Consider the following 17,270-nt stretch of genomic DNA (forward strand, 5'->3'; position numbering starts at 1 on the left):
TGGTGGAATATTTGAATCAGGTGGCGTCTGGTAATTTGTTAATTTAGCCACTGTGCTAAATAAAAACCTTGGATTGTTTTGGTTATTTTCAATGAGTTTGTGGATATGCTCAGCCCTAGCAGTTTTTAGAGCCTGTCTATAGCTGGACATACTGTTTTTCCATGCAATTTTAAAAACTTCCAAGTTAGTTTTTCTCCATTTGCGTTCAAGACTACGAGTTACTTTCTTGAGAGAGTGAGTATTACTGTTATACCATGGCACAGTACGTTTTTCTCTAACCTTTTTCAATTTGATGGGGGCAACAGCTTCTAATGTATTAGAGAAAATAGTGCCCATGTTGTCAGTAATTTCGTCTAATTCATGTGTATTTTTGGGTACAAATAGCAGTTGAGATAGATCAGGCAGGTTATTTGCGAATCTGTCTTTGGTGGCTGGAACAATAGTTCTGCCCAGACGGTAACGCTGAGACATATAGTTAATATCAGTTATACGCAGCATGCACGATACAAGGAAATGGTCTGTAATATCATCACATTGGGGTACAATATCTATAGCAGTAAGATCGATTCCATGCGATATAATTAGATCTAGTGTATGATTAAAACGATGAGTGGGCCCGGTGACATTTTGCTTGACTCCAAAAGAGTTTATTAGGTCAGTAAACGCAAGTCCTAATGTATCATTTGCATTATCAACGTGAATATTAAAATCTCCCATGATTAGCGCCTTATCAACTGTAACTAGAAGGTCTGAGAGGAAATCTGCAAATTCTTTTAGGAATTCTGTATACGGCCCTGGTGGTCTATACACAGTAGCCAGAGCAAGAGATACATTAGACTTCTTTTGCATGTCTGACAGTGTAACATTTAGCAGAAGTATTTCAAAAGAGTTAAACCTGTATCCTGTTTTCTGGGTAACAATGAGAATATCACTATATATTGTTGCAACACCTCCTCCACGACCAGTCTGACGGGGCTCATGCTTGTAACAGTAGTTTGGTGGAGTAGACTCATTTAGACCAAAATAATCATTCGGTTTTAGCCAGGTTTCAGTCAAGCAGAGTACATCAAAACTATTTTCTGTGATCATTTCATTTACAATAACTGCTTTGGGTGTGAGTGATCTAATATTTATGAGCCCAAACTTTAAAAATTGTTTTTGTTCATTTACTTTACATTTTTCTGGTTTAATTACGATAAGATTTTTTCTAGATCCTACATTATATTTTGACCTCACTATTCGGGGAACAGACACAGTCTTAATAGTTTTTACAGCGCAAGTACTTTTATCATTTAAGCGGGTGGAACAAAACTCATCATAATAGTTATTAGAGAATTGTCTTACTAGTCACATGGAGCGAAGTGTCCTGGAGATGTTGTCAGAGAGCAGCTCCACTCCGATTCTGCTGGGGTGTAATCCATCAGCGCGAAACAGCCTAGGACGCTCCCAGAAAAGATTCCAGTTATTAACAAATAGCAGTTTCTGTTCTTTACACCATGACAACAACCATTCATTTAAAGCAAAAAGTCTACTGAACCTTTCGTGTCCTCGTCGATACATGGGCAGTGGTCCTGACACGACGATCGTTGCTGCGGGCGTCGTGCTGCGAACCGTCTCGATCAGGCTGCTGAAGTCCCTCTTCAGCGTCTCCGTCTCTCGCAGCGTGGTGTCGTAAATGTAATTTAATATTTAATTGTTACTTCCTGTTTGTCTGAAGGAAAATACTAATCATCCAAATAAGAAAAGATTGCAGGAAAACTCTTCTATGGAACAATGCTGTAAAAATCAATATATTTATATATTTTCTGGAATATGTTAAAATGCAATATATTTGTCTTCAAGTAACTGACCCAAAGCAATTTGTAATTTTTCCACAAACACCGTACATTTATTTATTTTTTAAAGATTGCTTCCGTTACTGGCAACCTAACACACATTTTCTGCTATGACGCATGGCATCAAGGTAGAAAGTTATGTTCCTCAAAAGAAAAAAAAAATTAGTGGAATGCTGCAAAATGATTTTTCTTCAAAGAATGCACATTCAAAAATGTTTTGTATGTAATTCCAAATATTTTCTATGCAAAGTATGCAAACAGATTTAAATTCCATCACACTAAATTTAAACAAACGTGTTTAAAAAATGTAAATGTAAACAAAATCTGAGACTCAACACATTAAAAAATTAAATAAATAAAAAAACATTGGAAAACAACAAAATTTGTTTGGCCAAAAAAAAAACCCTCAAAAATAATTCATATGGATTTCAGCATAATTAACCAGATATTTGTGTGGGCTATGCATTTTTTTGCCTATAGTAATGAGAGCTTAGAGTATGAGAATATGTGTTGTAAAGTCCGATTATGTTTTTATCCTTCTTGGACATATTTAATCTGATTTTATCCATTAAATGTTTGACAAAATACAGTTTACAAAAAGCCTAGTTCTTTCCAGTGAGTTGCTATTTACTCATGTTTTATGTTGTAGTGCCACCTAGTGAAAAAGCACACTTCCATTGAGTAACATACTCTGAAAATTAGTTTTCTGTAAAACACAGAATATTCAGAAAAATTATATTTACATAGAGCAGCTATTGTTCCATGGATGTCATGTTCAGTGAGGTGTTCATTTCACGTTTATTTTTTCATTGGTGTGCTGTGTAACACTCGTAGCCTGCAGTCTTCAGCCTGCTGTCTCCTCATGATGGATTCCATGTGCAGAACAAACTGAACCAAGAGTAAAACAATATTACTTACAGTAATCTCTAATGTAAATGTGCTGTTGCCAGTGTTGTTAATTTATTAATGCTAGTCAACTATCAATATATGAGTTTAATGTTTTAATACTAAACAAATATGGAGAAGTTGATAGTATTGAAGATGGTGGTGTTGATGATCTATATTCTGTTCATATTTTCATTAAAGAGCAGTTTTATTTAGCAGTAAAGCAGTAGCTTGGTTTTCAGAATACATTTACCCTGCACTGGTGACAAATTACCCAGATTTAAGGAAACAGCGGTGCTCTAGTAAAATTATTTGTTAAAGACACTTCCATCCTGCATAGCCTTTAGCATTGCCTCCTCATTGGCTCTTGAGCGAACACACATGTTTAAGCTCTAAGTCTTTTATTTGCTGTAGTTTCTCTTAAATTTTAAAGTCCACTGCTCTTTTTCATAAAAATTTAAGGCCAGATTAAATAGTTTTGTATTACAACCCGAATTCCGGAAAAGTTGGGACGTTTTTTAAATTTTAATAAAATGAAAACTAAAGGAATTTCAAATCACATGAGCCAATATTTTATTCACAATAGAACATAGATAACGTAGCAAATGTTTAAACTGAGAAATTTTACACTTTTATCCACTTAATTAGCTCATTTAAAATTTAATGCCTGCTACAGGTCTCAAAAAAGTTGGCACGGGGGCAACAAATGGCTAAAAAAGCAAGCAGTTTTGAAAAGATTCAGCTGGGAGAACATCTAGTGATTAATTAAGTTAATTGATATCAGGTCTGTAACATGATTAGCTATAAAAGCTTTGTCTTAGAGAAGCAGAGTCTCTCAGAAGTAAAGATGGGCAGAGGCTCTCCAATCTGTGAAAGACTGCGTAAAAAAATTGTGGAAAACTTTAAAAACAATGTTCCTCAACGTCAAATTGCAAAGGCTTTGCAAATCTCATCATCTACAGTGCATAACATCATCAAAAGATTCAGAGAAACTGGAGAAATCTCTGTGCGTAAGGGACAAGGCCGGAGACCTTTATTGGATGCCCGTGGTCTTCGGGCTCTCAGACGACACTGCATCACTCATCGGCATGATTGTGTCAATGACATTACTAAATGGGCCCAGGAATACTTTCAGAAACCACTGTCGGTAAACACAATCCGCCGTGCCATCAGCAGATGCCAACTAAAGCTCTATCATGCAAAAAGGAAGCCATATGTGAACATGGTCCAGAAGCGCCGTCGTGTCCTGTGGGCCAAGGCTCATTTAAAATGGACTATTTCAAAGTGGAATAGTGTTTTATGGTCAGACGAGTCCAAATTTGACATTCTTGTTGGAAATCACGGACGCCGTGTCCTCCGGGCTAAAGAGGAGGGAGACCTTCCAGCATGTTATCAGCGTTCAGTTCAAAAGCCAGCATCTCTGATGGTATGGGGGTGCATAAGTGCATACGGTATGGGTAGCTTGCATGTTTTGGAAGGCTCTGTGAATGCTGAAAGGTATATAAAGGTTTTAGAGCAACATATGCTTCCCTCCAAACAACGTCTATTTCAGGGAAGGCCTTGTTTATTTCAGCAGGACAATGCAAAACCACATACTGCAGCTATAACAACAGCATGGCTTCGTCGTAGAAGAGTCCGGGTGCTAACCTGGCCTGCCTGCAGTCCAGATCTTTCACCTATAGAGAACATTTGGCGCATCATTAAACGAAAAATACGTCAAAGATGACCACGAACTCTTCAGCAGCTGGAAATCTATATAAGGCAAGAATGGGACCAAATTCCAACAGCAAAACTCCAGCAACTCATAGCCTCAATGCCCAGACGTCTTCAAACTGTTTTGAAAAGAAAAGGAGATGCTACATCATGGTAAACATGCCCCGTCCCAACTATTTTGAGACCTGTAGCAGAAATCAAAATTGAAATGAGCTCATTTTGTGCATAAAATTGTAAACTTTCTCAGTTTAAACATTTGCTATGTTATCTATGTTCTATTGTGAATAAAATATTGGCTCATGTGATTTGAAAGTCTTTTAGTTTTCATTTTATTAAAATTTAAAAAACGTCCCAACTTTTCCGGAATTCGGGTTGTATTAAAAAAAATCTAATTTCTGTTAATTTTTCTAAACATACTTCTCATACACAGAACCACATTCACAGTAAAGCACATTTGTGCACTATTGAAAGTAATTTTAGGAATGACTTACATTCTGCACAGCCTTCAGTGTTGCTTGCATATTAGCCTTGGAGCGCACATACACATGCAGGCCTGAGGTCACTTTCTTCTTATCCATAAAGGGTGTTGATGGTGAGGATGGTCTAAATGATGGAAAGTTTGGGGATGATGGCAAGATTGATGACGATGGTGGTGAAGATGATTCTGAGAATGATGGAGAGTTTGGTGATGATGACGGTGGCGATGACAGTAAGGGTGATGGAAATAATGGGATGGTTGGTAATGATGGTGAGGATGATGAAGATGGTGATCTAGTTATTGAAGTCAACGAGATTGGTGGAGAAAAAGAGGATGGTGGTGCTGCTATTGGTGGTAATAATGGTGGTGAGGTTATTGATGAAGACGGGGAGGTTGGGGATGGTGAATTTGGTAATGAAGATGGAGTGAGTGATGACATTAGTATTGGTTTTGCTGAAAGCGAGGAGGATAATGGTAATGGTGCTGAAGTTGGTGAGGATGATTTCTGCGGTGAGCGCTGTGAATTTGCTGATGATGGTAATGATAAGGATAATGATGTAGAGGTTTCTGACGATGAGGGCTGTTTTGATTGGGTTGATGATGATAGTGGGACTGATGAGGATGAGACTGAAGATGATGGAGATGGAGAAGTTGATAGTATTGAAGATGGTGGTGTTGATGATAAAGGTGACGGTAATGTTGGTGATGAAGATGGTCTAGATGATAATGTTGCAGAAGATGATGATAACAGTAGTGGGACTGATGAAGTTTCTGCTGAGGATGTTGAAGATGATGAGTTTTGTGTAGGTGATAGTTTTAAAGATGTTGATGATAATGGTGTTGTTGAAGAAGGTAGGGATGGTGATGAAGGCTGTGAGGTTACTGATGATGGTAATGATGAGGACAATGATGTAGAGGTTGCTGCTGTTGAAGGATGTTTTAACTGGGTTGATGATAGTGAGACTGATGAAAATGAGGCTGAGGATGATGAATATGGAGTAGTTGATAGTATTGAAGACAGTGGTGTTGATGATAAAGGTGACTGTAATGTTGGTGAAGATAGTGTAGATGATAGTGTTGAAGATGATGATATTGACAATAGTGGGACTGATAAAGATGGTGAAAATGATGATGGTATTGAAGATGTTAATGTTGGTGATGAAGATGATGGGGATGGTGATAAAGGCTGAATGTTTACTGATGATGGTAATGATGTGGAAGATAATGTAGAGGTTGTTGATAGTAAGGGCTGTGTTGGTGAGGTTGATGATGATAGTGAGATTGATGAAGATAGTGTAGATGATAGTATTGAGGGTGTGGATGATGATGAAGATGATGGTAATGTTAATGATGAAGATTGTGAAGTTGATGAAGATGTTATAGATGATAATGTTGAAGAATATGATGTGAGTGATGATGATGACAATAGTGGAACTGATAAAGATGATGCTGAGGATGGTGATGATAGTGGGACTGATGAAGATGGTGCAAATGATGGTTTAGATGGAGTAAATACTACTGAAGATGTTGTTGATGATTTTAATGTTTGTGGGGATGGTGATGAAGGCTGTGAGTTTGCTGATGATGTTAAGGATGTGGAATATAATGTAGAGGTTGTTGATATTGAGGGCTGTGCTTGTGAGGTTGATGATGATGATAGTGGGACTGATGAGAATGGTGTGGATGAAAGTACTGAAGATGTTGATGATGATGATACTGGTGACGAAGATGATGTAGATGATTGTGTTAAAGATGATGACACTGGTAAAGATGAAGAGGATTTTGTTGATGGTGTAGAAGATGAGGATGATGGTGATGGTTTAATGGTGGGTGAGGATGATGACTGTGGTGAGATTGGCACTGAAAACTGTTGGAATGTTGGATGTGGCTGAAGCAATGAGGCTTTTGATTCTGTTTGTGAAAGTATTGATGGTATAGATGTTGAGTTTGGTGGAGAAGCTGGAAATATGGAAGGGTGTGGGGGAAAAAATCCATTAGTCACTGAATCTGATGCAGTTTGTGACTGGACTGATTCAAGCAGTATTTGGTTTGGATATCTATCATATCATTATAAATTTGGTAAAATTTATTTGTAAGGCACCAAAAAAAAAAAAAAAAAAAACCTACCACAAAATAAATCATACACCAGTACCTTTTTACATTGTCACTTCTTATCATGTACTGCCCTCTAGTGGTTAAAAAAGCAGAACTGGGGAGTTTCTATGAAAGGGATCCTCAATTCTGGCCCAGGAGATCCATTATCCTGCAGAGTTTAGTTCTAACCCTAACCAAACACACCTGAGCATGCTAACTATCAAGGTTGGAGTTAAACTCTGCAATACATTTGCCTTCCAGGGCAAGATTTGAAGAACCCAGCTGACCTATGACATTGAAGAGCTTTGGCCCCAGGCTGTTTTTAAACTTTTTTAAAAAATTGTTTACCTACAGTACCCTATCTCAAATTTGAATGCAAAATCAACTTTTGACAAATGATTATTTATTGTATTAATGTGTTGAGAGTATTTATTCTTACTCCGATTGCATATCTGATTGAAGTCAGAACAGCAATCTCCGATTATGATGCAGAACTCGTCACAATAACACTCTCGTCTGCAGTTGTCATCCCTGCCAAGACAGCAGAGCACTGTGGGCACTGAACACAGGGCTGAAAGATAAACACACAAGATGAATGCAGAGTTGAATTCAGCTCTTAGAATGATCAACATCCTTTCCTATTTTTTCCTTATGTTGTGTTCATTGCTGCACATTTTATTGCTATGTAAGAAATCAAAATAAATCAAAATAAATCAAATAAATTTAAAAAAGGAAAAATTCAAATAGGATTGTTTGTAGTACTTTACAGTAATATTTAAATACTATTTAAATTATGTACACACACACACACATATATATATATATACATATAATGTGCATTTTATATTCGGATGTGTGCAAAAACACTTAAACACTTAAAAAAACCCATAAGCAAATGCATATGGTTCATCCAGTGTAATTGTGACCTCCATGTTAAACAAATAAATAAATGTGTGTGGATTAATCACAGTACATTAAGAGAGACAAAAATAAATAAATTTTGTTTTTAGGAATAAAATGATGGTGAATAATGATATGAAATTTACAGAATATAGATTGGAATAAAATTAGACCATTTGGTGTATGCAAGTCCTGCTTAATAACTTTTAATTTATACAGTAAAGATTGTTGTTTTACATTTATTACACTTTTGTACTGTTTTCTACTGTTATACATGCCTTAAAAATGTAAACCAGTTTGATTCATTTGAATCAAGAAATCGTTAAATTTCACAGTTATGAAAAATTCTGGTATCATAAATCACATGAAACCAAATTTAGTGCCTTGCCATACACAAAGGGAGGTTTTCCTTTGTGGCTATCTTATGTGAGTTTATTGTTACCTGTAGTTTCTCACAGAACACGTGTATAAATGCAGATCTGCAGACCTGGAGAGTGTCTGACTTACCTGACGCCAGATTCTCCTTTCTTTGGTACAGAAGCAGTAAGAGAAGCCAGAAATGGACAACTAAAACCTTCATCCTGTTCAGGTAAATGTGTCCAATTCAACTCACTTCACTACATGTTTAAATAGAGCTGCTGAGATTTCTTGAGGCTACATACTGTTTTGCATCTGCATCTTGCTAAACAGGTTTTGCTGGATATAAAAGTAACTTTGCATTACACTTAAAATCTGAAAGTATGACAGGAATGCTGGAAAACTATTTTGTAACATCTAAATAATTTGCAGAATCATACAAAATCACAAAGTTAAAAAATAAAAGGACCTTCAGAAGATTTACTGAATGAAATTAATGTTTATTAAATGAAAGACAAAAACACAAACTTACAGATAACATGCATGCACATAAAACATTCAGCAAAAAGAATTTAGCTCGTTTTATAAATGATAAAACATCTTGCAATATGTTGTTATAGAAAGTGAACTCTTTTATCCTTTAGGATTACCAAAAACCTAATTCCTTATGATTAATTGTTGAAAATTAAAATAAGTATTCAGACGTTCTATGGATGTGTAAATATTAGTGTAACATTCTCATAATCAATGTAAAGTGGTTACTCTGCTAGGAGACGTGAACTTGAGGGAAAAAAAAAAATCACAGTGATTTTAGGGGAAAACACATCTTTCAATGGTGTCATGTTTAAATCATAATATGAAATAACTGTTAGAGATATTTCCTAGGAAAACAACACAGCAAATGACCTTGCTAAAACTGGTCTGAGTAGCTCTTGAGCTTTGATGTTGAGTGGGTTCATATTGACAGATGACAGGTGCTTTCAGCTAATGGTTTGCCTCGTAGTGTTTCAGCTCAAGCCCGAGAACGTTCCCTAAACAGTAGTGACCGCCTGCATACCAAAGATTATAGGCAAAATAACTGATGTCAGCAATGTTTGTTACAAACAAACAAACAAAAAAAACAGCTAACATGAGTAGTTCTTAAACAGATGCATCATTTTCCTCATATTATATATGAGCAGAAAGGAGGACAGATATCAAAACAAAACATGCAATACAGTAAATGTCTTAAATGTATAACTATGTAACATGCACTACAAAAAGTATTTAATAATGACTCTCACATACATACATGGCTTTTAATCAGTTCCTAATCATATTGAATTAATTGTATATGGTAAATAGTTATATAAAAGGCTCTCTACCTTCTTCTTGCTGTGATTTTGTCATCTGTTGCTTTCCAGCTTTCTTTCTTAGCCACCTCCTTGTTTGGGTTCATCATGATATTTTCGCTTATGCTGTCATAATTTCCATGCATCTCCAAGAGAGTGATTTCTGCAGAGACAGAGAGAGAGGTTTCGCTGGAATGCTTAGCTATTGGATTTAGATAATGTGTATTAAATTGATTGAAAATTCTGAACATATTAGGGTTTTTATACTAAGGGCCTCCAGACACACGTGAAACATACCACTACAGGGTCCTCTGTGCAGTGAGACATCATCAATGGCAACATCTGACCGGGCTGAGCTTCCTCTACGCCCCTCAAAGATCACCTGATAGAACAATAACAGATTTACCTTTCCCTCTTAAATGTCTCTGCTCAAACATTCTAAGTTATAGATTAGTGTTTAACATGTAAAGTATTCCAAGAAGATTTACTGACCTGGAACTTAACATCTGGTCTCAGGTCCACCCGTGCAAGATGCCACATGTTTCCTTGGTCTTCTCTCATTCTCCACACCTCTTTGGCCACATTGCCATATTGCAGCAGGTACACACTCAGTCCCATGGTCCAGCTGGAGCCATACATGTGATACCAGAACTGAAGACACTGAGGTTGAGGATCAGCACATTCTGCACTGAGGAGACGGGCCGTGTCGCCATGGACAGCACTGTCACCCTCAATGTACATGTAAAACCCACCTGGAACAGAAGTTGTTAAAACAATTATTAATTTATTGATGCAAAAGAATTCATGTTATGATTTTGATGTTACAATGGTAGAATGACCTAAAGATCGAGAAATCAAGACCTACTTCCTGTTGTGTGGTCAGAGGAGGGACCAGTCATTGATGTGGGGGTGGAGCCTCCGTTTCTTGTCCAATCAAAAACGTCAGTCGCCAACTGAGTCCAAGCACAAATGTCTTTTTCAAAATCACAGTCGATGCTACAAGCTGGAGGAAAGAAGCAAAGTTCATTCATTTATAACTGAATTACATATGAAGGAAGATTCAGAGATTTAAACATGAGTGTTAATTTTTGGCATCATCAATCATTACAAAATGTGATCACACTGCGGTGATGGATAGTGAGCTTACAATCTGAGGTTTTTGGTATTTCTGCAGTTTGGATGGGTGCAGGTTGTGGCATTATTGCAGCTGGTGGCAATGGAACTGAAGATGGAGCTGCTTGGTTTGGTAAATCTGAAAGAGATTTACAACTGTTTAAACATTAATTTAAGAACCCCTATGCAAAATGAAGAAGTCATTTTGCTGAGTAAGTTGACTTGTTTTTAAAGCTTAATGTTTTTACGAAGTTCTGCTGCAGTGTAGAAACATACCGCTACACGCTCCTCTGTGCAGTGAGACATCATCAATGGCTACATCTGACCGGGCTGAGCTTCCTCTACGGCCCTCAAAGATCACCTGATAGAACAATAACAGATTTACCTTTCCCTCTTAAATGTCTCTGCTCAAACATTCTAAGTTATAGATTAGTGTTTAACATGTAAAGTATTCCAAGAAGATTTACTGACCTGGAACTTAACATCTGGTCTCAGGTCCACCCGTGCAAGATGCCACATGTTTCCTTGGTCTTCTCTCATTCTCCACACCTCTTTGGCTACATTGCCATATTGCAGCAGGTAGACGCTCAATCCCATGGTCCAGCTGGAGCCATATATGTGATACCAGAACTGAAGACACTGAGGTTGAGGATCAGCACATTCTGCACTGAGGAGACGGGCCGTGTCGCCATGGACAGCACTGTCACCCTCAATGTACATGTAAAACCCACCTGGAAATTTAGACCATGAGACTCTTAAGGAGAGGAATTGTCATAGAATTTGTGCAACAACTATCAATTTATTAATGTGAAATAACTGATCAATTTTGGAAGGTCAGCTCAAGATCTTAAGACTGTTAATCAAGACCTACTTCCTGTTGTGTGGTCAGAGGAGGGACCAGTCATTGATGTGGGGGTGGAGCCTCTGTGTCTTGTCCAATCAAAAACATCCGTCGCCAACTGAGTCCAAGCACAAATGTCTCTTTCAAAATCACAGTCGATGCTACAAGCTGGAGGAAAGAAGTAAATTTCAATCATGATTTAATTAGCATCTTTCTAAAAATCAATGGAATATGTAGAGTATTAATCGTTAGAATGCTATGCCATCAATCACAACAGAATGTGATCACACTGCGGTGATGGATAGTGAGCTTACAAGGCAAGGTGTTTGGTATTTCTGCAGTTTGTATGGGTGCAGGTTGTGGCATTATTGCAGCTGGTGGCAATGGAACTGAAGATGGAGCTGCCTGGTTTGGTAAATCTGAAAGAGATTTACAACTGTTTAAACATTAATTTAAGAACCCCTATGCAAAATGAAGAAGTCATTTTGCTTAGTTAAGTTGACTTGTTTTTAAAGCTTAATGTTTTTTTTACTAAGTTCTGCTGCAGTTTAGAAACATACCGCTACAGGCTCCTCTGTGCAGTGAGACATCATCAATGGCTACATCTGACCGGGCTGAGCTTCCTCTACGCCCCTCAAAGATCACCTGATAGAACAATAACAGATTTACCTTTCCCTCTTAAATGTTTCTGCTCAAACATTCTAAGTTATAGATTAGTGTTTAACATTTAAAGCATTCCAAGAAGATTTACTGACCTGGAACTTAACATCTGGTCTCAGGTCCACCCGTGCAAGATGCCACATGTTTCCTTGGTCTTCTCTCATTCTCCACACCTCTTTGGCCACATTGCCATATTGCAGCAGGTAGACACTCAGTCCCATGGTCCAGCTGGAGCCATACATGTGATACCAGAACTGAAGACACTGAGGTTGAGGATCAGCACATTCTGCACTGAGGAGACGGGCCGTGTCGCCATGGACAGCACTGTCACCCTCAATGTACATGTAAAACCCACCTGGAACAGAAGTTGTTAAAACAATTATTAATTTATTGATGCGAAAGAATTCATGTTATGATTTTGATGTAACAATGGTAGAATGACCTGAAGATCTAGAAATCAAGACCTACTTCCTGTTGTGTGGTCAGAGGAGGGACCAGTCATTGATGTGGGGGTGGAGCCTCCGTTTCTTGTCCAATCAAAAACGTCAGTCGCCAACTGAGTCCAAGCACAAGTGTCTTTTTCAAAATCACAGCCGATGCTACAAGCTGGAGGAAAGAAGCAGTTTATTCATTTATAACTGAATTACATATGAAGGAAGATTCAGAGATTTAAACATGAGTGTTAATTTTTGGCATCATCAATCATTACAAAATGTGATCACACTGCAATGGTGGATAGTGAGCTTACAAGCTGAGGTGTTTGGTATTTCTGCAGTTTGGATGGGTGCAGGTTGTGGCATTCTTGCAGCTGGTGGCAATGGAACTGAAGATGGAGCTGCCTGGTTTGGTAAATCTGAAAGACATTTACAACTATTACACAAAGTTAAGAACCCTTTTGCAAAATGATGTCGTTGTTCTACTGAGTGAGTTGGTTTTTATTTTAAAACTTAATGTTTTTACTAAGTGCCATTGCAGAGTAGAAACTTACCGCTACAGGCTCCTCTGTGCAGTGAGACGTCATCAATGGCTACATCTGACCGGGCTGAGCTTCCTCTACGGCCCTCAAAGATCACCTGATAGAACATTGGCAGATTTTTATCTGAATAACAGTCTCCTAAATGTCACTGCTGAGATATTTCTAGTTATAGTGTATTGCATCTCATTTAACATATAAAGCATTCCAAGAAGATTCACTGACCTGAAACTTAACATCTGGTCTCAGATCCACCCGTGCAAGATGCCACATGTTTCCTTGATCTTCTCTCATTCTCCACACCTCTTTGGCCACATTGCCATATTGCAGCAGGTACACACTCAGTCCCATGGTCCAGCTGGAGCCATACATGTGATACCAGAACTGAAGACACTGAGGTTGAGGATCAGCACATTCTGCACTGAGGAGACGGGCCGTGTCGCCATGGACAGCACTGTCACCCTCAATGTACATGTAAAACCCACCTGGAAAAGGAAAAAAAACTAATTATTGAACAGAAAAATTGTCATAATTTGTCTAACAGTACTATTAATTTGGTGATGTAAAAAAAAATGCTTTAATTTTTATGCTATAGCTCTAGAAAATAGGACCTACTTCCTGTTGTGTGGTCAGAGGAGGGACCGGTCATTGATGTGGGGGTGGAGCCTCCATTTCTTGTCCAATCAAAAACGTCAGTCACCAACTGAGTCCAAGTGCAAATGTCTTTTTCAAAATCACAGCTGATGCCACAAGCTAGAAAAAAATAAGTAAATTTAATTAACAATTGAAATACATAAGCAGGTACTTGACAAAGAGCTGTCATGTGTATTTCTGAAAACAAAGGAAGATTTAATTGTGAGTGTTATTTCATGGCATCATCAGTCATTACAGAATGTGGTCACACTGTGTTGTTCGAGCTTACAAGACAAGGTGTTTGGTATTTCTGCAGTTTGGATGGGTGCAGGTTGTGGCATTCTTGCAGCTGGTGGCAATGGAACTGAAGATGGAGCTGCCTGGTTTGGTAAATCTGAAAGAGATTTACAACTGTCTAAACATTAAGTAAACTATAAGCAAAACATAGTAGTCATTTTGCTGAGTAAGTTGACTTGATTTTAAAGCTGAATGTTTTTACTAAGTGCCGCTGCAGAGTAGAAACTTACCGCTACAGGCTCCTCTGTGCAGTGAGACGTCATCAATGGCTACATCTGACCGGGCTGAGCTTCCTCTACGGCCCTCAAAGATCACCTGATAGAACAATAACAGATTTTTCTATGCCTCCTAAATGTCACTGCTGAAATAGTTTTAGTCATAGTTGCATTTAATTTATCATATAAAGTATTCCAAGACAATTCACTGACCTGGAACTTAACATCTGGTCTCAGGTCCACCCGTGCAAGATGCCACATGTTTCCTTGGTCTTCTCTCATTCTCCACACCTCTTTGGCCACATTGCCATATTGCAGCAGGTAGACGCTCAATCCCATGGTCCAGCTGGAGCCATACATGTGATACCAGAACTGAAGACACTGAGGTTGAGGATCAGCACATTCTGCACTGAGGAGACGGGCCGTGTCGCCATGGACAGCACTGTCACCCTCAATGTACATGTAAAACCCACCTGGAAATTTAGACCATGAGACTCTTAAGGAGAGGAATTGTCATAGAATTTGTGCAACAACTATCAATTTATTAATGTGAAATAACTGATCAATTTTGGAAAGTCAGCTCAAGATCTTAAGACTGTTAATCAAGACCTACTTCCTGTTGTGTGGTCAGAGGAGGGACCAGTCATTGATGTGGGGGTGGAGCCTCCGTTTCTTGTCCAATCAAAAACATCCGTCGCCAACTGAGTCCAAGCACAAATGTCTCTTTCAAAATCACAGTCGATGCTACAAGCTGGAGGAAAGAAGTAAATTTCAATCATGATTTAATTAGCATCTTTCTAAAAATCAATGGAATATGTCGAGTATTAATCGTTAGAATGTTATGCCATCAATCACAACAGAATGTGATCACACTGCGGTGATGGATAGTGAGCTTACAAGGCAAGGTGTTTGGTATTTCTGCAGTTTGGAATGGTGCAGGTTGTGGCATTATTGCAGCTGGTGGCAATGGAACTGAAGATGGAGCTGCTTGGTTTGGTAAATCTGAAAGAGATTTACAACTGTTTAAACATTAATTTAAGAACCCCTATGCAAAATGAAGTCATTTTGCTGAGTAAGTTGACTTGTTTTTAAAGCTTAATGTTTTTTTTTACTAAGTTCTGCTGCAGTTTAGAAACATACCGCTACAGGCTCCTCTGTGCAGTGAGACATCATCAATGGCAACATCTGACCGGGCTGAGCTTCCTCTACGGCCCTCAAAGATCACCTGATAGAACAATAACAGATTTACCTTTCCCTCTTAAATGTCTCTGCTCAAACATTCTAAGTTATAGATTAGTGTTTAACATTTAAAGCATTCCAAGAAGATTTACTGACCTGGAACTTAACATCTGGTCTCAGGTCCACCCGTGCAAGATGCCACATGTTTCCTTGGTCTTCTCTCATTCTCCACACCTCTTTGGCCACATTGCCATATTGCAGCAGGTAGACGCTCAATCCCATGGTCCAGCTGGAGCCATACATGTGATACCAGAACTGAAGACACTGAGGTTGAGGATCAGCACATTCTGCACTGAGGAGACGGGCCGTGTCGCCATGGACAGCACTGTCACCCTCAATGTACATGTAAAACCCACCTGGAAAAGGAAAAAAAAATACAAATTATTGAACAGAGAAATTGTCATAATTTGTCTAACAGTACGATTAATTTGGTGATGTAAAAAAATTGCTTTAATTTTTATGCTATAGCTCTAGAAAATAGGACCTACTTCCTGTTGTGTGGTCAGAGGAGGGACCAGTCATTGATGTGGGGGTGGAGCCTCCATTTCTCGTCCAATCAAAAACGTCAGTCGCCAACTGAGTCCAAGTGCAAATGTCTTTTTCAAAATCACAGCTGATGCCACAAGCTAGAAAAAAATAAGTACATTTAATTAATTTACAATTGAAATACATAAGCAGGTACTTGACAAAGAGCTGTCATGTGTATTTCTGAAAAAGGAAGATTTAATTGTGAGTGTTATTTCATGGCATCATCAGTCATTACAGAATGTGATCTCACTGTGTTGTTCGATAGTGAGCTTACAAGACAAGGTGTTTGGTATTTCTGCAGTTTGGATGGGTGCAGGTTGTGGCATTCTTGCAGCTGGTGGCAATGGAACTGAAGATGGAGCTGCCTGGTTTGGTAAATCTGAAAGAGATTTACAACTGTTTAAACATTAAGTTAAACTATTAGCAAAACATAGTAGTCATTTAGCTGAGTAAATTGACTTGATTTTAAAGCTGAATGTTTTTACTAAGTGCCGCTGCAGAGTAGAAACATACCACTACAGGCTCCTCTGTGCAGTGAGACGTCATCAATGGCTACATCTGACCGGGCTGAGCTTCCTCTACGGCCCTCAAAGATAACCTGATAGAACATTGACAGATTTTTATCTGAATAACAGTCTCCTAAATCTCACTGCTGAGATATTTCTAGTTATAGTGTATTGCACCTCATTTAACATATAAAGCATTCCAAGAAGATTCACTGACCTGAAACTTAACATCTGGTCTCAGGTCCACCCGTGCAAGATGCCACATGTTTCTTTGGTCTTCTCTCATTCTCCACACCTCTTTGGCCACATTGCCATATTGCAGCAGGTAGACACTCAGTCCCATGGTCCAGCTGGAGCCATACATGTGATACCAGAACTGAAGACACTGAGGTTGAGGATCAGCACATTCTGCACTGAGGAGACGGGCCGTGTCGCCATGGACAGCACTGTCACCCTCAATGTACATGTAAAACCCACCTGGAAAAGGAAAAAAAAAACAAATTATTGAACAGAGAAATTGTCATAATTTGTCTAACAGTACTATTAATTTGGTGATGTAAAAAAAATTGCTTTAATTTTTATGCTATAGCTCTAGAAAATAGGACCTACTTCCTGTTGTGTGGTCAGAGGAGGGACCAGTCATTGAAGTGGGGGTGGAGCCTCCATTTCTTG

At 38.5% G+C, this 17,270-nt stretch overlaps 2 protein-coding genes across 2 annotated transcripts in view; both read right to left on the minus strand.

Annotated features, from left to right (window-relative positions):
• Positions 1 to 6,410: 6,410 nt before the first annotated feature.
• LOC132096957 (uncharacterized) lies at positions 6,411 to 8,533 on the minus strand. Its single transcript, XM_059502640.1, has 4 exons — positions 8,413 to 8,533; positions 7,448 to 7,576; positions 6,636 to 6,870; positions 6,411 to 6,576 (listed from the first exon to the last, which is right to left on the minus strand). The coding sequence occupies exons 1-4, from the start codon at positions 8,483 to 8,485 to the stop codon at positions 6,411 to 6,413; spliced, it is 603 nt and encodes a 200-aa protein (XP_059358623.1). The 5' UTR covers positions 8,486 to 8,533.
• Positions 8,534 to 8,937: 404 nt separating this feature from the next.
• Positions 8,938 to 17,270, minus strand: part of wu:fb63a08 (MAM and LDL-receptor class A domain-containing protein 1) — a 28,947-nt gene continuing 20,614 nt past the window's right edge. The window contains exons 24-51 of the mRNA XM_059502641.1: positions 16,816 to 17,075; positions 16,606 to 16,690; positions 16,367 to 16,471; positions 16,053 to 16,190; positions 15,661 to 15,920; positions 15,466 to 15,550; positions 15,223 to 15,327; positions 14,939 to 15,076; positions 14,539 to 14,798; positions 14,341 to 14,425; positions 14,103 to 14,207; positions 13,796 to 13,933; positions 13,406 to 13,665; positions 13,196 to 13,280; positions 12,956 to 13,060; positions 12,676 to 12,813; positions 12,303 to 12,562; positions 12,108 to 12,192; positions 11,862 to 11,966; positions 11,578 to 11,715; positions 11,178 to 11,437; positions 10,983 to 11,067; positions 10,741 to 10,845; positions 10,459 to 10,596; positions 10,086 to 10,345; positions 9,891 to 9,975; positions 9,627 to 9,756; positions 8,938 to 9,311 (exon numbers count right to left, since the gene is read on the minus strand). Coding sequence (XP_059358624.1) covers positions 9,275 to 9,311; positions 9,627 to 9,756; positions 9,891 to 9,975; positions 10,086 to 10,345; positions 10,459 to 10,596; positions 10,741 to 10,845; positions 10,983 to 11,067; positions 11,178 to 11,437; positions 11,578 to 11,715; positions 11,862 to 11,966; positions 12,108 to 12,192; positions 12,303 to 12,562; positions 12,676 to 12,813; positions 12,956 to 13,060; positions 13,196 to 13,280; positions 13,406 to 13,665; positions 13,796 to 13,933; positions 14,103 to 14,207; positions 14,341 to 14,425; positions 14,539 to 14,798; positions 14,939 to 15,076; positions 15,223 to 15,327; positions 15,466 to 15,550; positions 15,661 to 15,920; positions 16,053 to 16,190; positions 16,367 to 16,471; positions 16,606 to 16,690; positions 16,816 to 17,075 — 4,040 coding nt within the window. The 3' untranslated portion in view covers positions 8,938 to 9,274. The remainder of the gene's footprint in view (positions 9,312 to 9,626; positions 9,757 to 9,890; positions 9,976 to 10,085; positions 10,346 to 10,458; positions 10,597 to 10,740; positions 10,846 to 10,982; positions 11,068 to 11,177; positions 11,438 to 11,577; positions 11,716 to 11,861; positions 11,967 to 12,107; positions 12,193 to 12,302; positions 12,563 to 12,675; positions 12,814 to 12,955; positions 13,061 to 13,195; positions 13,281 to 13,405; positions 13,666 to 13,795; positions 13,934 to 14,102; positions 14,208 to 14,340; positions 14,426 to 14,538; positions 14,799 to 14,938; positions 15,077 to 15,222; positions 15,328 to 15,465; positions 15,551 to 15,660; positions 15,921 to 16,052; positions 16,191 to 16,366; positions 16,472 to 16,605; positions 16,691 to 16,815; positions 17,076 to 17,270) is intronic.

Source organism: Carassius carassius, chromosome 20 (assembly GCF_963082965.1).
Source record: "Carassius carassius chromosome 20, fCarCar2.1, whole genome shotgun sequence".
NCBI classification, from domain to species: Eukaryota; Metazoa; Chordata; class Actinopteri; order Cypriniformes; family Cyprinidae; genus Carassius; species Carassius carassius.